Raw genomic sequence first — 25735 nt, 5'->3', positions numbered from 1 at the left:
TGCCGAGACCGGTCCAAGAAAACATAGCAATCACCAATGATTCTATTGCCTTCATTGAAGAAGTGATCCGAGCTAATCGAAAGATTAAGAGACCCGTGAAATCAGTGATGAACTCAACCTGACACCTGAGTAAAGAAACGATTCACACTATCATCCACAAAGATCCTCTCAGGAAACCCAGACGACCCTAAACAAGTTTTCCGCTAGGGGAAGTTTTGGAGCACTCCCATATCGTCCGGACTTTGTCATCCTGTGACTTCCAGGGATATACAGGGGAAACGTTTGCATTCAGACGATGAAGTGAAGGAAGCCGTTCAGGACTTTCTCAGGAATCAGCCCCGATCTTTCTACAGCAAAGGCATCGACCTGCTACTTCAACGCTGGGACCTGTGCTTCAACGCCCATGGCGATTTCTTTGGATTTACATTAAAAGTATTATTTTTATTCAACTTGTCCACTTTTCATTTGGGCAACCCTTATAAATTTAGACAGTTGGCCAACTTGTATAGGTTGCTAAAAATATGATTTAGGGCTAATTATGTACCTGACAAAAAGCGGCCAACTTATACATGAGGTTAGCTTTACAAGGGTGGATAACTTTACAAATTTTACTGTATAACAAATTCTTTTCAGTTACAAATGTTCAATGTATTATTGCCTTTAGTTGGTTGACAAGCGTCTAATTTGCAATCCAGGTCGCTCACATGCCACGTGATTACTTTTTTTGGGGTTACGTCACAAAGACACTGTTTATCAACCCCCGGTGTCGAACACACTACAAAAATTTCAAAAACACGTTTGTGCAACATAACGAACCATTATTTTGACAGTGTGATACTCCAAAATGTGAGGAACGAACTGGATTGCAGGTTAGATGAAGTCGTGTAGCAAAAGGTTCCAACATTGAACATTTTAACTTGAGCACTTTACACAATGTGCCCTCATATTGCACATTTGAGTAATTGAACTTTATTGATTAAAAAACCTTGTAAATTTCTCTTTAAAATCTTGTATCATTCAACGTAGTATGCAGGGCCGGCAAGAGATCATGTCAGCCTAGTCGGAAACTAGGGGCCCGATCTTTGAGGGAGCCCGGTCGACTTAGAGCCGGAGTAGAATAAATTTAATGGGTGAAGGGGGCCGGGGGGACCAAACTGACAAGGGACACGCCTTGGCTCTCGGCGGCCCTGATAGTATGGGTAGTAGTGTCAAAAATATGATTGTTTGAAATTGGGTCCATCATTCGTGCTCACCCGTTTACAATACCGATTGAGGAAGAGGAACTGCTTTGCATTACGCGATAGCGCGTGATGATCAGTGAACGTGCTAAAAGTAATAAAAACATTCTTACATCTTCTGACGTCATGCTGCAATTAGATGGGAGGAGGAGTGGGAGCTATTTTAATGCGAATTTGATTTTTTTTTTTGGCATTTAAATTATTTTTTTTTTTAAAGAGAAACTGCCAATTTTGAAAACTATGGTGGGCTAAGTGGAATCTGTAAACGAGCCGACACTAATGCGATGACAATAGTTTGCTCATTACTTAGAATTCAAAGTTGAAATCACAAATCGGCGTTCTCGAAGGGCAAAAATGAAGAAAATACTGCAGTAAGAACATAGTACGTTCGTGCCGCTTTGAATCCGTCATCACATTCCACATTCGTACCTGTTTGCACCATAATTTGAAATTTCTGACCTTTGGTGAGTCAAGCAAAATTATTTTCTATTAATTCGGATATCCACATTAGTGTATGTCGGAGTTTAAATGGTTGTCCTTTTAAGGTTGTGTATGGCTTAATTGTTCCATTAATGGTCATGTTAGTCAATTACTAGAACATAACTTTCTTTAGCATGCTGTTTTACAGTTTAGTTTATACGTTCTTCGATTAGACTTTCGACATGTTTTAATTTAAACTTTTTATCTAATAATCAGAACCAATAATAAACAAAACGGCTCATTATAGATAGATTTGTGCTTATCACTAATAACACTAAGTGGTTCACTTAAAAAAAGGGCTTAGTTACTTCTATTGTTCTTAGCTTATTAAACTTATTAATAATTCAAATGTAAGTTCTTTTTTTTTTTTTTGAATAAACATACTATATATTAAGGTGCTCCAACTTAGAGGGGGGGGGGGAATTACCAGTACGTCTGAAACATGCTATGCTCATTAGTCATTACTAGAGTATAAAGAAGAATCAGGTTTATTTATTTATTTTTAAGTTAAAATATACTTTTGATGATTTTAAGTATCGATATTGATGTTCCCACAATAATGGATAAATAACGTTATAACAGACTTCTCTTGAAATCTTTTGCTATAATTCATTTAATGTCCTTTAATGGACCAATCTTAGTACATTTACCTTAATTTTGCTTGTTCTCAAAAAAAAAGTAAATGCTGTTTCTCGGCGAAAGCAGAAAGAAAAAATAACTCGTCTAAATTCTGCGATCCGCTCTTAGATAAGAAAAAAAAGTCTGCAAAAGTTGTTACTTGGCCAAAGCAATATTAACGCAGAAAAAACAACTTGTTTTCTGTGCGCTACTTTTCTCTATTAGACACAAAAAAAGTTTAAATAATTTCCTCGACAAGCGCAAAAAAAATATAAAAGAAAAAAAAAACAACTTGTCTTTTGTACAATGCTCTCTTCTTTCAAATCAAAAAAATAAATGTTGTTTTTCTCTTCCAGATAAGAATAAAATCTGTAAAAGTTGTTTCTTCTACAACGAAATATTAATGCAGGTAAAACAACATGTCTTCTGTACACTGCATTCTTCTTTTAGAAACGAAAAAAAATCTGTAAAAGCTGTTTCTTTGCAGGCGCTGTACGAAAAACAACTTGTCTTCTACATTCATCTACGACTCCTGATGGGTGCTTACGGAAGTCTGTAAAAGTAGTTTCTCGGCGAGGGCAGTATTAATGCGGGAAAGACTTGTCGCCTGGTACACTGCGCTCTTTTTTTTTTTTTTTTTTTTTTTTTTTTGAGGTACGAAAAAGAGTTAAAAGTTGTTTTCTGCAAGCTCAGTTCAATGCAAGAAAACTTTGTCTCTTGTGCATTGCACTAGTCTTTTGGAAACGAAAAAAAGTAGGGGAATGTTGGGATAAAGTGAAGTAGTTAATAGGACTTTTTCAAAGTGAAAAAAATTGGAAATTTGTTTTGAAAATTACAATACATAAAGAAAGAACAGTGCCTTTTAAAATAAAATTTGTATTGAAACATTATTTTTTTTAATATTTTTTGCAGTAAATTTGTGCTTTCAAAAAAATAAATAAATAAAATTTTTCTTTTCATGAAGCAGTGTGAAAAATAAAATATTTTTCTAATGAAATATTTTCTATACAATTGAAAAAGATATTTTGGATCAAATGAATGAGTAAATAAAAGGATACATGAATGAATGAAAAGATAATGAAATAATAAACTAATAAATAAATTAATTAGTTAATGTACGAGGAAAAATAAAAAAGTGAATGAAATAGTGAATGAATAAGAAAATAAGTGAGTGAAAGAGTGAATACGAATAAGAAAATAAGTGCATGAAAGAGTGAATATGAATAAGAAAATAAATGAACGAATGAAAACATATAAGTAAATTACTAAATGAATTTAATAATAAATGAATACATAAGTGATTTAGTACATGATTGAATGAATAAACGAAATGAACTATTTCACTTTACTCCGCATGCACTTGACTAATTGTGCAAAATATTTGAAATACAAATAAGCTTAATATAAACGAAATAAGTACTGCAGGGTCAGTCCATAGAAATGTCAACCTCAACCTCAGATTTTTTTTTTCCACAAAGCCCTAATTGTGGCCTATCATTTCATTCAGCATACTTTCTAGTACGTAAATCCAGTAACAGTTTTCAAAAATTTCATTCGGTATTTTTCTTCTGGCTGTAAACGTGCGAGGTTGTAGAAAAGGCTTAAAATACGCTAAAAACAGGCGTCTAAGTTTTCTTGTGTAACGTAAAATTTTTTGTAAATTTTTAAAAGAACTATGTTTATTCTAAAAGATTAGATGTTGGCCCAATAAAATTGACTCATCTTTTTGCATACATTATAACATAAGTATTTTAATTAGTTTGGTTATTTCACTGAAAATATTTACGTTACGTTAGTCACGAAAATGTACTATTTTCTGCTTAAAAACTAAGCCGGATGATTGAACCAAACAGCACTTTTTATTTTCTTACATCTGTGTCATATCTACTTAAAAAGTGCAAAATATTTATTTTAGTATCAGTAGATATAAAATAATTAGTGTGACTAACGTAACATTTGAGCTGTGACTAACGTAACAGCTTGCATGTAACTAACGTCACATTTTAAAAATGACTGCTATTATTTAAAACTTATTTAATTTAATGTACATTTTCATGAACAAATTTGAATAAGTTGGCATTCTATATTGATTAAAAATATAAAGGGTGAAAAATACTAGTAATATTACATTGTAGACCTTCTGTCTATTTAGAAAAATACTTTTTTAAAGGTCTTTAAAAATATACTTTCAATTTAAAGAATTATTATTAAAAAAAAAGGTGACTAAAGCAAAATAAGTACTCTGCTGAATGTGCATTCAACACAAGAATCCAAGTTAAATAATTAAGAAAATAGAAAGACATTCTTAACAAAGAAGAACGTCTATTTTTTTTATTTTTTTTGAAAATGCATCTCCACCTATTATTAAAATGAAGTAATGGCAGCTCGTTGGGGGGAAAATATTTGAAGATGTTACATGATACAGTGAGAATAAGCGCTGCTGCCATACATTTCAGAAAATGCAAGAATAATTATTTAGAAATTCAAACATTTGCGGTGATATCCTTAATTAAAATTCATTCTGCAAAAATGTTTGAATATTTTTTTTCAATATTACAATTTAATTCAGGATGCACAACACTATTCTTTCAATGAATCAGTATACCTTAAAAAATAATATGCCGTTGAAAAGTACTACGGAGTTTCTTATGACGATAACTAGTATATCGGCAGAATACTAGAATTTGGTGAAACTATCAACTTGTATAAAGTTAACTTTTTAAAAGCGAGATATTTAGAATTCAATTAGCTAAAAAAGAGGTTATTCAGTTAGTAAAAGCAGTTTTTTTATTTGTTTATTCATTTGTTAATTTTTTTTTCGCACATTCAAATTGAGTTAATTGAACTGAACCCTTCCATTCACTTTCTTACACTAATACAGAAAAAAAGTAAAGAAAGAACCTTATTACAACATAAAGGAGGTTCCTAAAAAGTGTAAAAGTAATATGAGAGAAAAAGATTTAATTACAAAAAGTTTTTTATATATTAAATCAAAAAACATTTGTCTTTACTCCCGGTGTAGGTAAAAAGAGTAAGAAAATCAGCTGCAAATGTTACGTTAGTCACTATGGAATGACCCATTAGCAATGACACTATTGCTTTTTTTTTCCTTGTTCTTATTTGAATGCCGTTTTACTTGATTCAACTGCTATTAGTTAAGATATAGTAACTTTGTTCGTATTTAAAAAGATAGACCAGCAACTGGAAGTGAGCTCTGGATTGTTCCCGTTAGTTTTGAACGCAAAGCAAACAGAAAGCAGCACAAAGTTTTCGAATAGCATTTGTCAAATTTTAAAATTTTATAGGAATAGCGTTTTGACAAAATTTATTTGAAACGTTATGTTTTTTTATACGTATATATATTTTTAAAAAAATTGCCAAAACTTCTATGCATTTGTAAAAAAGAAAAGAATTATACCACACACCCCAAACTTTTTATGGGAATGTAGTGCCACAAATGGCACCTTTTCTGCACTACCCATAATCAAAAGTAGAAAAATCCTTTTTTTAAAAACTAATTTTGATTTAAAAAAAATTTAAAAACAGCATTTGACCGGAACTTCAACGCAATAGCGACAGATCAAGAAATTGTCCAAAAAACTTCAATTTTTTTTATGTGCATTTCGCTCCACTAATGGCATCTTTACCGCACTACTCATCATCGAAATTAGAAAAAAAAACTTGCTTTTTTTTTAACTCACCCAAACACTGCTATCCACTTTTAGAAAAGAAAAAAAAATCTATAAAAGTTTTTTCTCTGTCAGAGTAGTATTATGCAGGAAAATTAACTTGCTTTCTGTAGTCCACAGGTCTTCTCTGTCACGTTCAAAAAAAAAAGAGTCTGTAAAAGTTGTTACTAGGATAGATTAGTGTTAATGCAGGAAAAACTAGTCTTCCATGCATTGGTCTCCTGTTTTAGACTTAAAAAATAGTAAGAAAAATCTGTAAAAGTTGTTTTGGTCAGTATTGGTGCAAGAAAAACAACATGTCTTCTGCACGTTGCTCTCCTCTTTTGAAAGAAAAAAAAAAGAAAACTCGGCCAGGGCGGTGTTTTAATGTCGGTAAAACTTATCTTCGGTATATTGCTATCCTCTTTCAGATGTCTGTAAAAGTTGTTTCTCGGCCAACACAGTATTGGTGCCGAAAAAACAATTGTCATTTGCACGTTACTTTTCTCCTTTTAAATACGAAAAGAAAAAACCCCTGTAAAAACTGGGTTTTTTTTTTTGCCAGCGCAGTATTAATACCGGAAAAAGAACTTGTCTGCTGTACACTGCTTTCCTTTTTAAGAAACTATATATATATATATATATATATATATATATATATATATATATATATATATATATATATATATATATATATATATATATATATATATATATATATATATATATATATATATATATATATATATATGAGTTTTGACATCTTGAATTCAAATTATGTTTTTCGTAATCACGAGTGTGTGTGTGTATGTAGGTGTGTGTGTTTGTGTGTGGGGGTGTATGTGTGTGTATGTATGCGCGTGTGGGTAGGATATGAACGCAACCTGGAGACTTTGTTCGCTAGAGGAGTATCATCGGGAGGAGCCGGTCGACGGTGTTGCTGCAGAGGGAGGCGGGGGAGGGAGAAAATAAAATCATAGGAACATCAAAACAGTCAAATGAGAACAATAAGCAATGTGATTGCTCAAAAAAAATCTAGTGGTCGATCGCTAGTAGTGAACAGATTTTTAATGGTAATGAAATTACAAGGACAAACATGTTAATGTGTATTAAATTTGGAGAATGTGTGTCTTTCTCATGATATGCTACCATGAAGAGAGCAAAACTAAGGGATTTTAGTTTGTATAAGAACATGCCTAGTGTGTCTGAGCTGTTGAATTGCTAACTCTCACTCAACCAGGTTTGTCAACTGAGTTATTATTTCTTGCTCTGCTTGTGTTGAGTTCTGCTTGTATTGCACAAAGAGATTATTATGTTTAGTTTTAGGAGTGCGACAAGAAGAGGCCATGATGGCCTCTGCTCTTGTTTTTGTTTACTTTCTAAAACTAGAATGATCATTAATCCTAAAAGATCACTATTTTTATGTCTAGTCAGGCTAAACTCAGTGCCAGTACACAAGGACAATGCTAGTCAGGACAATGCATGGGATCTAGACCAGACCATTGGCGTCGTCAGATAAAAAATTTTTTTTTTGGGGGGGAGGGGGCAACTTTAACATTGCAATTTCAAATTGCTTCAAAAAATAAGTACATATCTCATCAAAAACAACCCTGTTGTAAAAATGTCCCTGCCAAGAAAGCCTTTAACTTTTCCGCACAAAAAAGGAAACCTGCATCCTAAACCAAAAAACCCTCAGCTTTAAAAAGTTCTGATATCTAGTTTGCCCGCCAAGTATCTGCGAAACTATCATCCTCCCACTTCTCCTTTTTCATCACACCTACTTCCATTAGAACCTCCTCTCACCTTCAACTCCTCAGAAATATGGATAGATCTTTTAAATTGTTTATCCTGTTTGGCGGGAAGCTTTTAAAAGTAAAGTGGTTGCTTGGTTGGTAAGCAAAGCCCCCCCCCCCTCCCCCCGACGCCCAAGGGGACCAGACCAAATAATAAACGAGCAAATGACATTTTGAAAAATTACAAACCGTTTCCATTTTATTTCAGCTCCCGGCTCCTGGTGCATAAATGACACAGGCCCCATGAGTTTCAGTCCCCCCGCCCCCCACTAACTAATGAGCCTGTAAGGACGTTGGGCCTGGGGCATTCTTGCCATGTAGGTAGACGTTAAACCAGAGAGCTTATAAGACCGAGAAGAGACACTGCGTGACCACATTGCCGAGAAAACAACGACTTCTAATAACGACGGTATGACACAAAAGCTAACATTCAGGGAAAGTGAGAAAAAAAAAAGAGCAACTAGTCGTTATCTACCAATCAATATAGTACAGTAAAAACAGGGGTCGGACCCAAACATCAAAAAAAAAAAAAAAAAAAGCTAAACCTGGTGCAAATTGTTTATTACCCTCCCAATAAGAACAGTAGAAAGTCCCACCCCATTGTGTGTCGGGTTTTGGAATGGGGGGCATCTAAAAATTGCTGTTTTGGGTATTTTTCCAGAATTTTTAGAGTAAATTTAAAGTGAAAATATTGTGTTTTACTAAATTTAAAAGCATGAAATTAAAGGTGTTTGACCCCCAAGAGGGATGACATAACCCACCAATGCTACAGAGCCCCCTATCCCCGTAAAACGAAGCAATACCCCCGAACCCCCATCCATACATTTCATATGGAAACATTATTTTATGCTAAGTTAAAGTTAGAAATCGAGTGTGTCCATTTTCCAAGACCGATGATGCACCTCCTCTGAAAGCTACAGCACTCCCCTCCGCCAAATACCCCCCCCCCCTCTTTATTTCAAGTAGAAATATTATATCATGCGAATCAAAAATGCATTAAATCAGGAGTCCACCCTATAAGAACAGTAGCTCACCTCCGAAAACGAAATTATATACCCTAAAATATTATCCTCCCCCCCACCACTTCTAATGGTGCACATTTGATTAAATGGCCAGAAAAATTACGCTGAACTGGTTTTTGCTTTCATATGATTTCTCCTAAGCTTGTAACAAAAAGTCTTCGTTATCAAGATGTTTTTTGGAATCTAGATCCTCGGCAAAATCGTTATTGTTACAGCTATGTCTAACACAGTTTGTGCATATGATTGAGCATTTCAATCCACTTTCAGACTTTTCAAACATTCACTACATCCAATGAACTCCTCAGAGCAAGCACAAGATTTGAGACGTAGAAAGTCTTCTAGAGCAGAAGGCTTGACTGTTGTAATAGGACACAGATTATATTTCTGTGGTGCTTTCTTTGTACCCATCAAAAATGACACTAGCTTTCCCATACTTACAAATTACCTATACACTGCATTGCTGGCATATTTCCTTGAAGCTTACAGATCATTACCAAAAATATGATCAAGCAGGTATCTTCCATCTATTACATATGAGGCAGTGAGAAGCAAAGGGAAGCAAGTGGCAAAATTAAAAAATTGGAGATAACCAGTACAAATGGTTGGTGAACCTCTCCTCTATCTTGAGGCAAGAGATGGTACTAGTAGACCTGGTAGTTGCTTCTATACAGCATGATTTAGAAAAGAAAATCAATGAAAGCCTACCTAGGATCTTATCTTTAAAAGCGTTTTATTCAAAACTTGAAAATGTCCACTTACATCCCTTTGCTTCTCACGACTGCCTGTTATATGACCTCAGCTGTTCGTTCTCTGATGGTGGATGAACCTTTTGCTTCAGATAATAGCAATTTAACGATACAAGCTTTCTTTCCTTCTGAAACCAGATTCATCGAATACTGATGGAGGATCAGCGCATAACTCGTACCAGAAGTTTTTAGCAATTTGTTATTCCATCTTTACTGTTCATACCATTCGGCGTAAAAGATGGTTTGGGCTTCACATCTTTACAGATAGTAACTGCTCTCGTAACAGAAGCAAAGACATAACTGTTTACCTCCTTTACAAAGAAATGCCACAAAATTTCTTGCCTTCAATATCCTTTGATGTTACTACCCGAACGTTAAAGGTCTCATTGCAACTCACCTTATCATCAACGAGCAATACCACTACCAACTTAAGAGGGAAGAAACTTCTGGGGGCTTTAGAAACGGATTGTGATTTCCAAACTGGGAGACAAAAATGTGTAAATATTTAGCATTCTATTGTTGTATTGCTCATTCTCTCATCAAGACTTGTTCTATCGTTGAATCACTTCAGGTTCTAGACCACCTGAATTTGTCACTGATTTAGATCGTTGGATAGCTGATGTTTTAGCTGATGTTTGATGTGATCAAATTTTTTTTTATCGCATAATGTACTCAAAATTTTGAGATAGTGTTGAAAGTATATGTCTGCATATTTAGCATAATTCACATAACCAGCTGCATAAAAGAGAGGTAGCTCGGTGTTTGCAAATGAGAACCCCCACCGACTTAGAGAGTGCAGAATTGCAGCATTGTCCGTCTTACTATTGGCAATTTCGGTTTGTCCCCCCTTTACGGTGATGGCAAAAGATTGTAGAATGGTTGAAGTTTGTTAATCAAGAAGATGTAAGGCAGAGATGGGCAGATTCGTATTCGTAAATCCGAATCCGAATTTGATTCACAGCACCTTAACGTGTCAATCCGAATACGAATACATTCGTATTCACAAGTGTGAATTCGAATAGGTTCACATTTGCAAGTGTAAATCCGAATACTAAATTCGGATTCATACCTATGAATCCGAATCCAAATCTATTCGGATTCAGATTTCTGAATCCAAATCATTTCTGATTCACATCTATGAATACAAATCCATTTGGATTCACACTTGGATTCACTGAAAAATTCAATTTGAAAGGCCAATATAAATAAATAAATGTTTGTTTGTACTTCGCTACAGTTCGAGTTTTGGGTGTTAGCGAGTTTTTGGATGTATTCCGCGTCAAACTATTGGCGTCAAACTAAGTAATTGACCCGAAAATGAACTTCCTACTATTTGGCATAGGCGGATTTAGGACTGAGTTCCTGGGGGGGGGGGGGGGGGGGGGGGGGCAGGAATTTTTTTTTGAAGCAACATTTTTAATTGCCCTTCCCCCTTCCATGTTTTTGTCTGTTTTCTGTGATGCGTAAGGCCATTCTTTACTTTTTTATGTCATTTTCATTACTGTGTGTAATCATGCTGTCCTTTTTAAATTGACCTTAAGAGAGAGGGGGCTGGTATTAAGAGAGTAACGCAGTGCTCCCTTTTAAGTGGGATATAGAATATCTCCAGTTTTAGGGGGCCCGGGGGTTACTCCCCCGGAGGAAATTATCTAAAATGGATATAAAATTCTGAATTTTGAAGTTTTATAAGGGTTAATTGAAAATAATAGGCAAATAATTTTTATTTTAAGTTTCAAGCTTTAAAAGTGCTTTGTGATGCAAGTTAATACTTTAAAAGAAATGGTGCACAGATTTAGAGAATAGGTATCAAGAGAGTAACATACTACCCATTTGAACAATTCTTAATTTACAGTGGCTCCCAAAAGTATTCGACTTTCAATGAAATAGGCCCCTATGCATTGGTTAGAATTAATATTTCGGAATAGGTATTTAATTATAAGATCTATGATCTATTTTTAACAAAACTACACGAAATTTTTTTAAAAAACATTAAACCTTAATTTTTTAAAAATCAAAAACCAAAAGGTGCCGGAAATTTTATCTCACAAAAGTCTTCGTACACTTTGAAAAAATGTCAAAAAAATAGTAAATAATCTAACTTTTTACAAAATTATTATTTAGTAGAGAATCATGGAGTATCAACAACAGTTTTTAAACGTCTGGGAATAGATTTCATTGTTTTTTCTTTCTTTTTTTTCTGCAATTTCTGAGTAAGTATTCAGCCGCACTTCGAGTCTTACTGTTTCTAGTTCGCTTTTTGTTTCAATGGTGTATTTTCGTAATCTAGCCACCAGATGTTTCCAAATATGTTCCATTAAGTTTAAATCTGGCGACTGAGGAGATATTTCTAAGTTTAAGGACAATTTTTGAGGCTCCAAACGCAAACGTGTACTTCTTATCGTTATTTTGATAAAAAAACATAGTTGTTTCCGATTACCAAATTTTGGGCTAATAGTTTAAAATTGTTTTTTAAAATATTTAAATGAACCGCATGATTCATTATTTCATCAAAAAATTCAAAATTTCAAAGTCCTGCTACAGTTATGCACTCTCACCCAAGAACACCTCACCGTCCTGATTAACTGATCCAGCTAAGTTCCTAAGATCAAATTCCTCATTTTTCCTTCTATTGACAATTTTACAACAATTTAACCCAAATTTATTTTCCTCTATAAGTAAGACGTTGTTCCAAAATGTTTTGAGCTTATTTATCATTTATTTTATGACGGAAAGCGTGAGCTTAGTGTTTTTCGCATGAACAGGAAAATTTCTGCGGGAAGAGGTCCCCTCTTTAATACAACTAATCAGAGAACTTGGCGAATAGTTTTAGGTGAAAATTAAACGTAAAATGTTTCATTCAACTATGAACTTGAAACTTTTTCAGCACTCAAATGCGTATTTTTAATACGCTTTTATTAACTTCACCTGTATGTATGTATGTATGTATGTATGTATGTATGTATCTTGTAACGGAATCTTGCTGCTCAAATTTCGCCCACTTCCTGCGATCGTATTCTTTTGAAATTTGGCACGCAACCTCAGACCCGATGACAATGCAATATTCTATAATCAAATTAATTAATTAATTCTTTTAATTGTTAGTTTCCTCCAATTTTATTCAATATTTTGGCATAAATCCCACAATGTGAAAAAGGAAAATTTTTTAAAAATACATTCAAAAATGTTCGCAAAATTTTTTTAAAAAATATCTACAAAAACCTTTAATTTTTCTGCATCAGACAAAATTTGTTCCAATGTTCCAAGGTAATTAGAACATGAAATATAATTGTTTTTAACTAATTTCATGCCAAAATTTAGATGAGATTTCAGTTGGAAATTCATTGCTGATCAGACCATTGTTGAACAAAACTTTTATTCAAATGCATTTCAAATTATCAACGTAATATAAATATGATTTCCGCAAACATACATTGATGACTCACAGTAGCTTCGCATCGGGGTGCTCTTGTCTTAACTTTAAGATATTACCTCGCACTCGTTTTATAAATAATTTCGTCGCCTGATAATTCTCCAACATAAGACTAAAAAACAGAAAAATAAAATACTAGTTTAAAAAACTAAAAAAACACGCTTTCGTATCAAAATGAACTAAAAAGTGAAAAAAATCTTTGGATGATAGTAGTTGACCAATCAGTTAATTTTAATGTAATACAAAAAAGCGTGGGGGGCTTCTTATCAGTTGTCTCGAATTTCGTCCATTTGTTGTCCAAGCAAAAATGTAAACAGACAGCACCCCACGCTTTTTTGTATTACATTAAAATTAAGTGATTGGTCAACTACTATCATCCAAAGATTATTTTTCACTTTTTAGTTCATTTTGATACGAAAGCGTGTTTTTTTAGTTTTTTAAACTATTATTTTATTCATAATTTCTTTAATTGTAAACCTCCGATCACGCTTTGTTAACTTTGCCAGTTGACCTTTTCTTACCTTGTTTTCGATCCGATTCTTGTCTTAAAAGCATTTTATCAAGCACTTCACTATAGAATGGTATAAATTAACTAATTTACAGATATTTTAAACCAATTTATGTCTACTGTGAGGGAAAAAAAAAAAAAAAAAAAAAAAAAACAAATTTCGAATCGTGTTTGTTGTTTTCTACGCATACCAGCCGTTTAAAAATAATAAGCAGAATATTAGGGAATAAATAAACAAAAAAATAAAGCCAAATGACTTTTAAGGGTCAATACAATGCCAAAATAATAAAAAAACGACATATGATAATTTTAATCATGAATTTATTCGAAAATATTTCAGTGTACGATGACTTTTGTGGCGTATTTTTCTCTGTCTCTGTTTTTTGACAAATTTCAAAAATAAAATGTGGCAATATTTTGAAAAAAAAAAAAAAACTACTGGGTTTTATTCAGAATGGCGTAGGAATGGTGCGAAAAAAAATTGGACTTCATATTCGAATTCAGTTTTGCGTTATTTTGGTTTTACTACAAAATCTCAAGGTGTACAAACACTTTTGGGAGCCATTGTATACACTTGATAAGAAATAAAATTGAAGCACACTTTGCTTAGGAGTTTCAAAGACTTGTCTAATTATTTTCAAGCTTTGGTTGGTTAGATTGGGTTTTTGGTTCAAGAGCCCTTGTAGGCTATACTGCGCCAATTCTTTTCAGGGATTTTAGAACCTATCAATAATTTGCACTTTCCAGCCTCTGAAATTGAGTAGTAGATTATACACTTGTACAGTATTGTTCAAACTTTGTAAGAAACGGCTATTTTAAGTTTAAAAGAAAAAAAAAAACTTTAATTTCCTATTCAAAAAAGAAAAAAATCATGATTTTTTTTGTTATAAGATTTTGGAAGATAAGTTGTTATTATATAAACTCCTCCCAAAACTGGGGAGCATTGTCCTCTTTGCCCCCCCCCCCCCTCCCTATAAATCCACCCATGCTCTTCTGAACTATTCAAAAACGAAAAAATAATGATTTTTTTTTTTTAAATTTTTGGAAGATGTGTTGTTACTACATAAAGTCCTCCCAAAACTGGGGGGCATTGCCCCCCTCTGACCCCCCATAAATCCACCCATGCTATTTGGAGCCCCAAGTCGAATACGAATGGACCCAGGTTTTAGAAGTCCATAAAAAGTTAAAAATCATGATTTTATGGTCATAAACGCTAAAAATTTCAGCTAATTTTTTGTACAGTCAAGTGCCCAAACTTAGGAGTTTTGAACTTTTACCTTTAGTAGCATATTAATCATACGTGATACGTTTTCCATTCGAACAAAGTATTCTATTTTCAGGATGTGCCTTACGACGTCCCTTCAAGACAAGGCATAAGTGTGTAGATTTGTCCCTTTAAAAATAAAACAAAAAAATGTTCATTGTCCCAAGTTAGGGACTTCCCTCCCTAACTTGAGACATTTTTTATTTTGATCTTTCTTTCATGTATTCAGCGAAATATAATAGTTTGGGACACCGACTGTCATTTTAAAGAAGTTTATTTTACAACCCAATAAAGAAAAAAATATCATTAGATAGAAATAATATGATCTTGTAAACTTTTAACGATGATCAGAATATACTCTTGCCTCTGAAAACATTGAAGGTCCAACCTGCCTTCTTAATTCTTTTGAATTTAATATTTCTGCTTTTCCCTCTTGAAAATGTAAAAAGCAATTGATAAACCCAAATAATTATTAGCACAGCTTATTTTTAGCTTTTAATGTTCCTTATTTCACATCATTTCACATTCCTTCTCATTCCTTCATAGTAACGTTAAATTCACTTCAAATGAATTAGCCTGATCTATACTTAGAGACTCTTTTTCATTTGTAGAAGTTACAAATGTATTGTTTTGACGAAACGTCTTTTGTTCATGAATAGTATAAATTTTTTTACCAATGATAACTGTTCTGTCTTGTTATGGTATGACATATTTATTGTCATCAAAATATCACTGAATTTATAAAATTTTGTATCCATACGCTTTTATTAATACAGTTATACAGTTTTTTCCTCAATATTCTTTATAAACACTATGGTTTAATGCCTTAACTTGGAACAGTGTCCCAAGTGTGGAACATATTTGCAATTTCTCAAATTAATGAATAAATAAGTTCAACTGAATTAGTTGGGTGCAAATGAATTTGCCCAAAAGAGACACAGCTACATAGTCGAGATGAATTGTGAAACGATATCAAACTAATGCTGCTCAGTTAGTGTAGGTAACCAAAGTTATGTCCATACTTAAAAATTGCATATTTTTTGAAATTTTCAAACTTATAAAAATAACCCATAAAAATGATACATCAAAGTTCAACTCACATAGTCTCACAAGAAAACTATTAATTTATTCTGTAACACAGCGTTTCTTAAATTGTGTTCCGTGGAACACCAGGGTTCCACGGAGCTCTCTCAGGGGTTCCATGAGACTTGAATGTTATCTTTTCACACATTTCAAGTTTTTAACTTAAAAAATAGATAAAAATAATGCCTTTTCAAACTTAAAAATAAATTCCTTTTTCCTTTCGTATACTAATCTGAGCATTATTACTCAGCACTTCTCACCTCATGGCTTCAAAAGTAACCTAAAAGTGCGTTTTAAAAACTTAAGTTTTGAGAAAAATACCGGATGAAGCTGTTGACTCCCGAACATCACGACAGTTTAATAGTGACTTCAATGTTAAAAAAGTTTCGGGAGGGCATCCCAAACTCCCTTTCCTACAACATTACAAAATATTGCCTAAAATTACGATTTTTACGTCAGTTTCAAATTTTCTGCTTTTTATGCTAGCTATACTCTCTCAGTATTTATGACGGCAGTTTAAAGGACAATTTTAATATTTAACGAGTAAGGACCAGTTTAAGAAGCAGTACTCTGTCGTGATAAGCACAAAAGTCATATCTGTACATTTTATCAAAACTGAGTTATTGTCACGACGTGGTTCGCAACTTATTTTACCTACGTGCAATGCTTTGGGATTATTTGTGGATGAGAAATATTTTTAAAAAAGTCCTGGAAAAGTGGAACTTTAATCAAATGTTCGTAAAACTTTGAAAAGCAGTTTCTTATTTTGAGCTCGGCTGCAGATACGACTTTTGTGCTTAGCACGGCAGTACTAGTCAAGAGCGTCTAAATGTTCTAGCTCTGTGTGATTCTAATGTCAACACACAGTGAAAACAAAGCCTGATTTATAATTAACTAAAAAATTTAAAACTTTTTCGGTGTAAATTTATGTGAATTATTAACACAATTGTTGGTAAAACACATTACATATTCTTTTCCTAATAATAAAATAAATGAATCGTGTAACTCATGCATAAATTCTGAGGTCATTTATTTTTTTAAAAAATACTCAGAATCACAAATAGGAGTGTATTGGTATTTTACAATAACAAATAATAATTGACAGTTATCAATAATTAAACTGCTTTATAATAAATTCCATTTAATTAGCAATTTAATGACAAATACAGTAAACTCCCGATTATCGGCGGTCGTTTTATCCGCAATTCGAACTATCCGCGGGTCTTTTCACTATTTTTTTAGAACGGTCATTAAATGGTTTTTAAACCTATGATTGTGTAACTGTTCGTTTTTAGCTTTTACATATATATCTGTGGTAAAATTATATAAACAAATCAAAGTTTCAATTTACATTACTTTGGTAGAATTCCACTTTTAGAATTTTTGGACCCATAACAATATCGTCATTCACTAGCACCCAAAATTCGACCTGTAGCGAGGTACAGACAGACATTTCTTTATTTATATTGAGTTTTTGAATTGAATTTTTCAGTGAATCCAAATGGATTCGTATTCACAGATGTGAATCAGAAATGATTTGGATTCATAGGTCTGAATCTGAATAGATTCGGATACGGATTCATAGGTATGAATCCGAATTTCGTATTCGGATTCACACTTGCAAATATGAATCTATTCGAATTCACACTTGTGAATACGAATGTATTCGTATTCGGATTGACACGTTAAGGTACTGTGAATCAAATTCGGATTCGGATTTACGAATACGAATCTGCCCATCTCTGATGTAGGGAAACTTTGGTCAATTTGAACTTTTTTTATGCTGCACAGGAATTTTGTTTTCCAGCGCTCTAAAAACAGTTTAATAACTCCAGTCACAAATAATTTGGTTACTGAGCTTGCTTAGATCTTTTAGAATTATCATTCTGACATTACTATATCATTGTGTGGCAATTTGTACTTTGGAAAATTTTAAATCAGGGAAATTTTTTCGCGAACTTCACTGCAATAGTTGATTTTAGAATGTAAATTCAGGGTCCCCCCCCCCAAAAAAAAAGCGATGGCGCACCCCTTAAGTGTGACGGAGATCCATCCAGAATAAAAGTCCTCAAAAAAGAAAGAAATACCCCTTGAAAAAACTGCCTTAAAAATTCCAATGACGCAAAGCTGCTCCATGACCGCCCCCCCCCCCCCCGCCTGTGCACCCCTGTTAATTAGAATTTTTTTCTGTGAGAGTTTATTATTTTACTATTATAGAATGGTTTCGGCGAGGTTTTAAATTGTTTTTTAAGTAATAGAAATTATTTTTATTTAAATAGAGCATTATTTCGTCCCTCCCCCCCTTCCCTCAAAACCCGACGCGCAAAGTGCTGGGACTTTTTACCCCTTCTTGCTGGAAGGGTAAGAAGTAATTTGCAACAGGTTTCACTTTTTTTTTTTTTTTGGATGTTTGGGTTTGGTCTAATTTTACTGTACTAATAATGATAAAGAAAGAAAATCTGAAAACTCAAGAATTATATTTTCGCATGCGACAAGCAAACCGAATCCTGCTTGATGGCGCCATCTAGGCTTATTCTTGAAACTTCTTACAGTTTGCAGTTTTCATATATACACTAAATGACCAAAAGTATTGGGACTTATTAAAAGTATTGAGAAATCCGTAAAAATTCACATTTTTACGGATTTCTCAAGAAATAAAAGACCAATTGCTCCGTAATTGTTTTCACATAAAATGCATACTCCAGCTATCTCAAGAAATAAAAGACCAATTGCTCATTGTCAGTTTTTGATCATTTTTCATTGTTGATAGCTGGGGAATAAGTTATAAATTTCAGAAATGAGTTAAAAAACTATCAAGAATTTATTTCTATATTTTCATGAAAATATCTCTTATACCCGCGTAAGTATAAGCATTTCTTTCAAAAATGCAAATTTTTTTTGAAGGTTTTCGGCTTATATCACGCGGAGTTTTACGTCAAACATTACAAAACTTTCAGAATATTTGACAACATATTAGAGAAACATACTAACAAAATTTGAAGTTAAAATATTTAACATGTATTCAAATATGAACTTTTAAAGCAATTAATTTTTCACAGAGCATACGGGAAAGATAGCAATTTATAACTTTAATAATCCAAAGCTCAGATATATCTTACAACTGATGGAAAAAAAATCCACCTAAATATTTTAAAAATATGATAACTTTTTACATTTTAAACATATCAAGGTGGAATTTTTTTTTAATGAGTTTTAGGATATATCTGGGCTTCCGATTATGAAGGTTACAAATTGCTATCTTTCGCGTATGCGCAGAAGAAAATTGTTTTAAACGCTCATATTTTATTAAATTTTTAACTTCAAAATGTTTTATTATGTTTCTCTAATATGCAGTCAAATATTCTGAAAGTTTAGTAACGTTTGACGGAAAACTCTGGGTGATATAAGCCGAAAACCTTTTTAAAAAATATATGCATTTTTGAAAGAAATGCTTATATCTTCGTGGGTATAAAAAATACTTTCACGAAAATATAAAAATTCTAGAAAGGTTTATAACTTATTTCTGAAATTTATAGCTTATTCCCAGCTATTTACAATGAAAAAGGATCAAAAACCTTTTTCTCTTTCTTCAATTTTTTGCTCGTCTCCTAAATGAATAGTAGACTTAATGTTTGTTTGAAAATGGCAGCTGGAGCGTACTTTTAATGTGAAAAAAATTACAGAGTAATTGGCCTTTTATTTCTCGAGAAATCCATAAAAATGTGATTTTTTGTGAATGTGTCCCAATACTTATGGTCATTCATATTATTTATATATATATACACAAAATATGCAAGCCAAATACAAAAATTAAACAAATTATATAAAAAATGATGAGAAAAGGGAAAATTGCAAACAGCTATTTAATAGGAAAAGACAAAGTATGAATCCAGAGCTCATCAGCCGTGGAGGATTCAATAAATATGGTCAAAAGACCAAAAAATTTAACTAAGAACTAAAAGCGAGTGTTTAAGCTCCAGTACATGCAATATAGTCAGTCTAACATTGGGCAAATGCACCACACATTAAACTAGAAACAAGAGCTCTAACCTAAAATTAAAAGCAGGGGGTTTCGCCTCGACTAATTAGAAAAACAAGTCAGTCTGTTTCAGGACACCCTGTATATACACTGAAGAGCCAAAACATTATGACCACCCCTAACTTTTTTTTAAAGAATTCATCTGGGTGACGTGAAAACCACATGAACTGGGGTTAGTATATAACTGAGGCTGGAGAAGGTCAGGTTTCATTCGAGCACTTTCTTTTGCGAATTATGGGAAAAGGTAACGATCTCAGCAAATTTGATAGAGGGCAGATTGTGATGGCTGAAGACTCGAAACGAGTATCTCAGAATTTGCGAGACTGGTAGATTGTTCACGATCTGTCGTTGTTACTACTTATGCAAAGTGGAAAAAGGACGGTGAAACCAACTGTAGGCGTTAAGGTGTTGGATGGCCACATGTGAGCAATGATTAGGGACGTCGGAGGCTAGGCCGCTTGGTATAGCAAAATCGGAGGCAGACAGTTGATCAACTGTCAGCTCAATGCAATGCAGTTGCGAGTGAAAGTGTTTCCAAACACACAGTTAAGCGGACACTGATGGATATGGGGCTGAGCAGCAGACGTCCCACTCGTGTGCCTCTGTTAACCAATCATCATCGCCAACTGCACCTACAGTGGGCCCGAGAACACCGGGACTGGACCTTTGATGACTTTAAGAGAGTTTCCTGGTCCGACGAATCGCGATTTCTCGTTCATCACATGGATGGTCGTGTACAGGGTTCGCCGTTTTATACCGTTGGTCGTAAACAGGCTGGTGGTTGTGGCGTTATTATGGTTTGGGGGACTTTTTCTGGCAGACTCTGGGAATCTTAGGTGTGGTAGAACATACCATGAAGGCTGTGAACTATCTGAACATCGTGGCAGATGAGGTGCACCCGTACATGGCGTCAGTCTTTCCTACTGGAAATTACATCCTCCTGCAGGACAATGTCCTATGTTACAAGGCCTATAGTTTGGCTGGAGTGGACCCAGCAGAATGATGAAGTATTCCAATTAATGGCAGCCAAAAGAACACATTCGGAATTTGATGGAAAGGCAGCTCGAAGCTGAAACAACCCCATGTTAAGAAATCTAAACTTTGTACCCAATGTTAATGCAGTGGTTACGCAATCTGTCTCCAAATCTTTACCAAGAGCTTCTAGTTTCTTAACTTCAATATGACTATGCTTTGAATTGTTTAAGTCTCAGCAATAAAGTGATAAAGGGAGGTAGTCGAATCGAGAAAGATGGTTCTTTTTTCTCAGGGCTCTCAAGCCGAGTGGGGAGGGGAGATAGTTATTTTAGTCGGAACGAAAACCGGAACTGTGAACTGAAAAAAAAAAAAAAAAGAATCTTTACTTTGATTCGTTGCATATTCTTTAATTTTGTTACTATAACCAACTTATCAATATTTTTAAATTTAACTTACCATATAATTATCATTACGCGTACATTGCTACATTTAAGACAGAATTATATCCTTTTTATGAATAAGAAATTGCATAAATTAAAATTATTCATTCGGAACTGAAAAAAAAGGAAGTAGAAATGATTAATTTTAGTCTTTTTGTGGCCAAAAAAGGAAAATACTAAATTTCAGAGAAGGATAAATCCTTAAACTCCCTCTTTTGATCCCCCCCCCCTATCCAAACTGGTTACTCGGACCAGGGGGAGGAGCAATATTTAGTGCATTATCTTTTTTTTTTAATTTAGCATTGTGTTTAAAGCAAAGTGTTTGAACAAAGTGAAAAGAGTCAAGAAAACAGAATCAGGTGTACAACTTAAATTAAAAAGCATTTATTAGTAGACTGTGACCTTTTGATGGTAAGGTAATCAAGTGCAATGGCTACTCTCAGTATTGACTAGACATACTGACAAACACATGCAACATTCATACCAGTGAAACTGAAAATTAAGTACAGAATGGAATCTTTTCGTAGTCAGACTTTAAAAGCAATTTATAGAAAAATGTATCAAATTCAATACAAATTCCTGGCAATTTATAGAGTGATGATATAAAACACCAAAAGTTTTTCTTATTACAATACACATCTGTATAAAATATTTATATTCAATAATACAAAATACGAAGCTCCACAAAACTATTGCTGTTTGTGTTATGAGACAAATAAAAGTATTTGGATGCTGAATTCATATGCAACAGTTTTGAGCAATATGAAGCTCGCTCTTTTGGAAGGTTTGGATTTATAAAAGAATTTACTTTGTTTGAAATTCTTTCGACTCGTTCCTAAAAAGACAACGATTTCAACGTCCAATACATAGGGCTGGAGTAATTCAGACAGGGCATTGTCAAATGCACCAAACTGGGAAATGACGACGCTCCTGCTCACACTAATTACAAAGTCACGTGACTTAGAACTTTGAATATGGAACTTCCATTCAACACTGCACATTAGGTTATGTTATTATACATAGTTATCAAACATACACTAACATTACAAAGTGACTTCAACCAGAATCCTACTGACACTAATTTGTTTGGAATTTTAAGGCTCTCTGCATTAACTGTGAAGGCACATAAATTTTATTGCCGACAGACTGAGTTAACTTTCATGGCTTCCTGATGTATTGACTAGCTTCTGCTAAGACTAGATACGATGCAGTTAAAACATTTAGGTGCAACTATCCATAACTCCTGATAATTTTTTTGATATGAAAGTTTCATAAAAATCTTAATAGTATACAATTATTCTTTAACTCGCAAATAAGTTATTTTTGTCTTTACAAAATCACAAGGCCAGATCTTCAAGAACAAGGCCTCGTAGTCAAGATAAGTTGATTTGCCACATTATATGTGTACGACCATATCTGCCAACTTCGGCAATGAAATTGAAAACTTCATTCATATCCCTGATCTTTGCGATTATAACTTTTATTCTGAAGCATACAATTAGTTGCAACTTTTAAATGTCTGGAAGGAATTCAAATTATAAATTTAAACCATTGGGAAATGATTTGAAACTACTCTTCATTTTACTTCAGAACTTCGTAAATTTTGCTTATTGTGCAGTTCAAGTGTCCATTTCTTACCAAGTGTTATGTAATTATCAATAAAAAAAATTTTGAACTTGAACAACTAATATTCAACACTTCGTATTCTTTACTTAAAATCACATTTTACCTTACTTTTACCCCCAAAACGAGCTACTGAAAAGGTATGAAAGATTTCTAGACTCTCTCAACAATAAAACTATCGAAGATTGAACGAATATTCTCTTACTGGTTTTGTAAGTTTTCAGAGAAGTTCCAAAATGGCAGTTTATGATTCAGAATAAAATTATTACATTCTTTCAATTTCATAGTTTTGCACGATGCTTCATAAAGAAGGACGAGTTGACGAGTAAACCGCTTCTGAAGTTTCGAGCTTCCCGAAGTTGGCAGACATTGTACAGAAAAAAATAATAACATCGATAAAACATTTTCTATATAAAAATGAACAAAGTTTCTATATACAAATTGGACCAGATGAAATTGCAGTTGAAAAGTTTGCCGACGGCTACGTCGCACATGGAGGAAGAGTCAGTTTCTGCACAGATTCGGATAACGAAGTGGGCATGCTGGCAAATTCCCCGCCAGGTGACGCGGCAGTCGAAATTTCGAGAGCAGAGTCACTGATGGAGTGGGGCACAGTCACGAAATCGAAAACACTGGAAGCCCCTCGGGACGGCGTCAGCGAATCGGGATCGGGCGTCGAAGCATCGACTGCGAGCAGCGGGGAGCAGGGGGATGAGGAATGGTAGCGGGAACCGGAAGAAAAAATCTGGTTCTCGAAAGTCAGCAATTGTCCCATAAAACTGAAATTCGGAGAGACTATCCTTCGGCGGGATTTCACATATTTGTAGGCCTCCTCCATACGCAGGCGCCTCGTTGCCATGAGGTATGCAATGCAGATCGTCGCAGACCTGCTAATCCCAGCCTGGCAGTGGACCAGCACTTTGCCATTCTGAGATTTGACTTGATCTGGAAAAAAAAAAGAAAACCAAAATCAGGACACAAGATGCTTAAAAGTTCTTTTGCAAGTTTTAATATGAACCAGATCATAAGTTGTGTGTTTCGGATAGGTTGAAGCTTGATATCGACGATGTTAACTTATTTTTGGCGTAATAGGGAAGGGTGATTGGCATAAAGTTCAATCGAGTTACTTTCATAGAACCTTGCTCGAGTATTCAGACTCAAATCCGCGTCAATAACAAGTCCTTTTTTCACTAACTCTCCAAAAAGTAAATCTCAAGCTCTAGCTTATAAGAGCCACTGTATTAACCTCCCCTTGCGTTAAAGAGGGGGGGGGGGGAACCTCCCTCTTACGGGCTCTGTTTTCCGGAATATATACTCGACTTTTTGTTAGCAATTTGCAAAATCGTGAACTAAATGCCCTAAACAAATAAAACATAGCGTGCATGTGCGTATACATGATGCTTTCGGAGAGAAGGGGGGGGGGGGGGTGAGAGGGTTCAAAATTGAAAAAGTTCCAAACCGTTCGAGTTCTAAAACAAAATTGCTTGAAACAATTTTTGAATTTTGCGCCAGTTTAAAGGTACCCCGAAACAACTGCTTCAGATGAAGACCAATTTCGTGTGTCAATTAGAACGCTTGGAATTATTTTCATTCAAACAGAACATAATCGAAAGGCTAGAGGAGCGCGACGACCTGATTGATAAAAGAATTCCATAAAATATCTAATGAACAAAGATGAATTAAATTGAATCATCGAATGACTGTACACAAAAATAAATCCGTTAACAAGTGTTTCTTTTTTGTTATATAATTATTTTAAATCCTGAAAATGAAATGCAGCAGACACAGTTTTACGCAGTTCGTAAACCGAATAAGATGTAAACAAAAGCACATTCTTCCAAAACCATTCTTTTAATAGTTACAAAGGGACAAGAATAAGAAATGGAGTATGAAAATGAAGAACTAAAAGTCAATAAACGCTTGAAATGTTTATAAAAAGACTGCATTTGTTCAACTACGCTACGGCTCTCTTTCGAAGATGCTATTTTTACAAGCAACATCCCACAATTTTTTTTTAACGCTATACCTTGATCTATTTTTTTTTCTTTTATTTAGAGCGACGAAATAATGGCCTTGGACCGTAAAAACTTCAGCAGCGGCTAGAAGGTCATAAACATCGTTCTAACAAACGGTTCTTTTTAAAAGGAGATCTAATGGCGACTGCTTTTTTTTTTTTTTTTTACTATTCTCCTCGGAACCAAGTGATCGTAAAAGCGTTGTAAAAAAAAGGAAAGTCAAAAGAAAGGACTATGGTCCAAAAGGAAGAGGAAATTTGAAGGATCGTAAAATATATTTTAAGATCCGGTTTTTAAATGTCAAGCGACGTGAGAATCGTGAAGGACGGCCATTGCAACTCCTCTTAATGACTCTAAATTTTTATCGGGAAATCGTACAATCGTATGATGATAAATAGGGTGAAAATAGTGGCGATAGTGAACAAGTGAAATTTTTTGAAGACAGTGTGAAATTTTCGGAAACTACGAGAAAGCTCCACCTTCGTAAAACTCCTAAAATATGCATACAAAAATCATGAAATCACTGAAAAAAAGTCACTGGACTTTAAAAAGTTTTTTAAAATAATTTTTCAGCTTCAGAATGTGCTTGTCAGCCTAAAATTATTTCGGATCACCAACACCCCTGGGCGAAAATTAATAACATAAGAACCTCGCGCAAGAAGACAACACACTCCTAAAGGTACTTCGACGATCATCTGATAAATTTAAAAATGCTCAATACAGCGGGCGATTTAATGGATTTCTATGCAAGTATTTTCGCAGTACGGGGCTTATAGTACATCCTGTATCTTTT

General features: G+C 34.1%; 1 protein-coding gene across 1 annotated transcript in view; it reads right to left on the bottom strand.

Moving 5' to 3' along the window:
* Positions 1-21672: 21672 nt before the first annotated feature.
* LOC129222434 (dual specificity protein phosphatase 1-like) overlaps positions 21673-25735 on the bottom strand; it is a 44000-nt gene continuing 39937 nt past the window's right edge. Inside the window, 1 exon segment of the mRNA XM_054856952.1 lies at positions 21673-23872. Within this exon segment, the coding sequence (XP_054712927.1) occupies positions 23409-23872 (464 nt within the window). The 3' untranslated portion in view covers positions 21673-23408.

Source organism: Uloborus diversus, chromosome 1 (assembly GCF_026930045.1).
Source record: "Uloborus diversus isolate 005 chromosome 1, Udiv.v.3.1, whole genome shotgun sequence".
Taxonomy (NCBI): domain Eukaryota; kingdom Metazoa; phylum Arthropoda; class Arachnida; order Araneae; family Uloboridae; genus Uloborus; species Uloborus diversus.
This window is presented reverse-complemented; position numbering and strand designations above follow the sequence as displayed.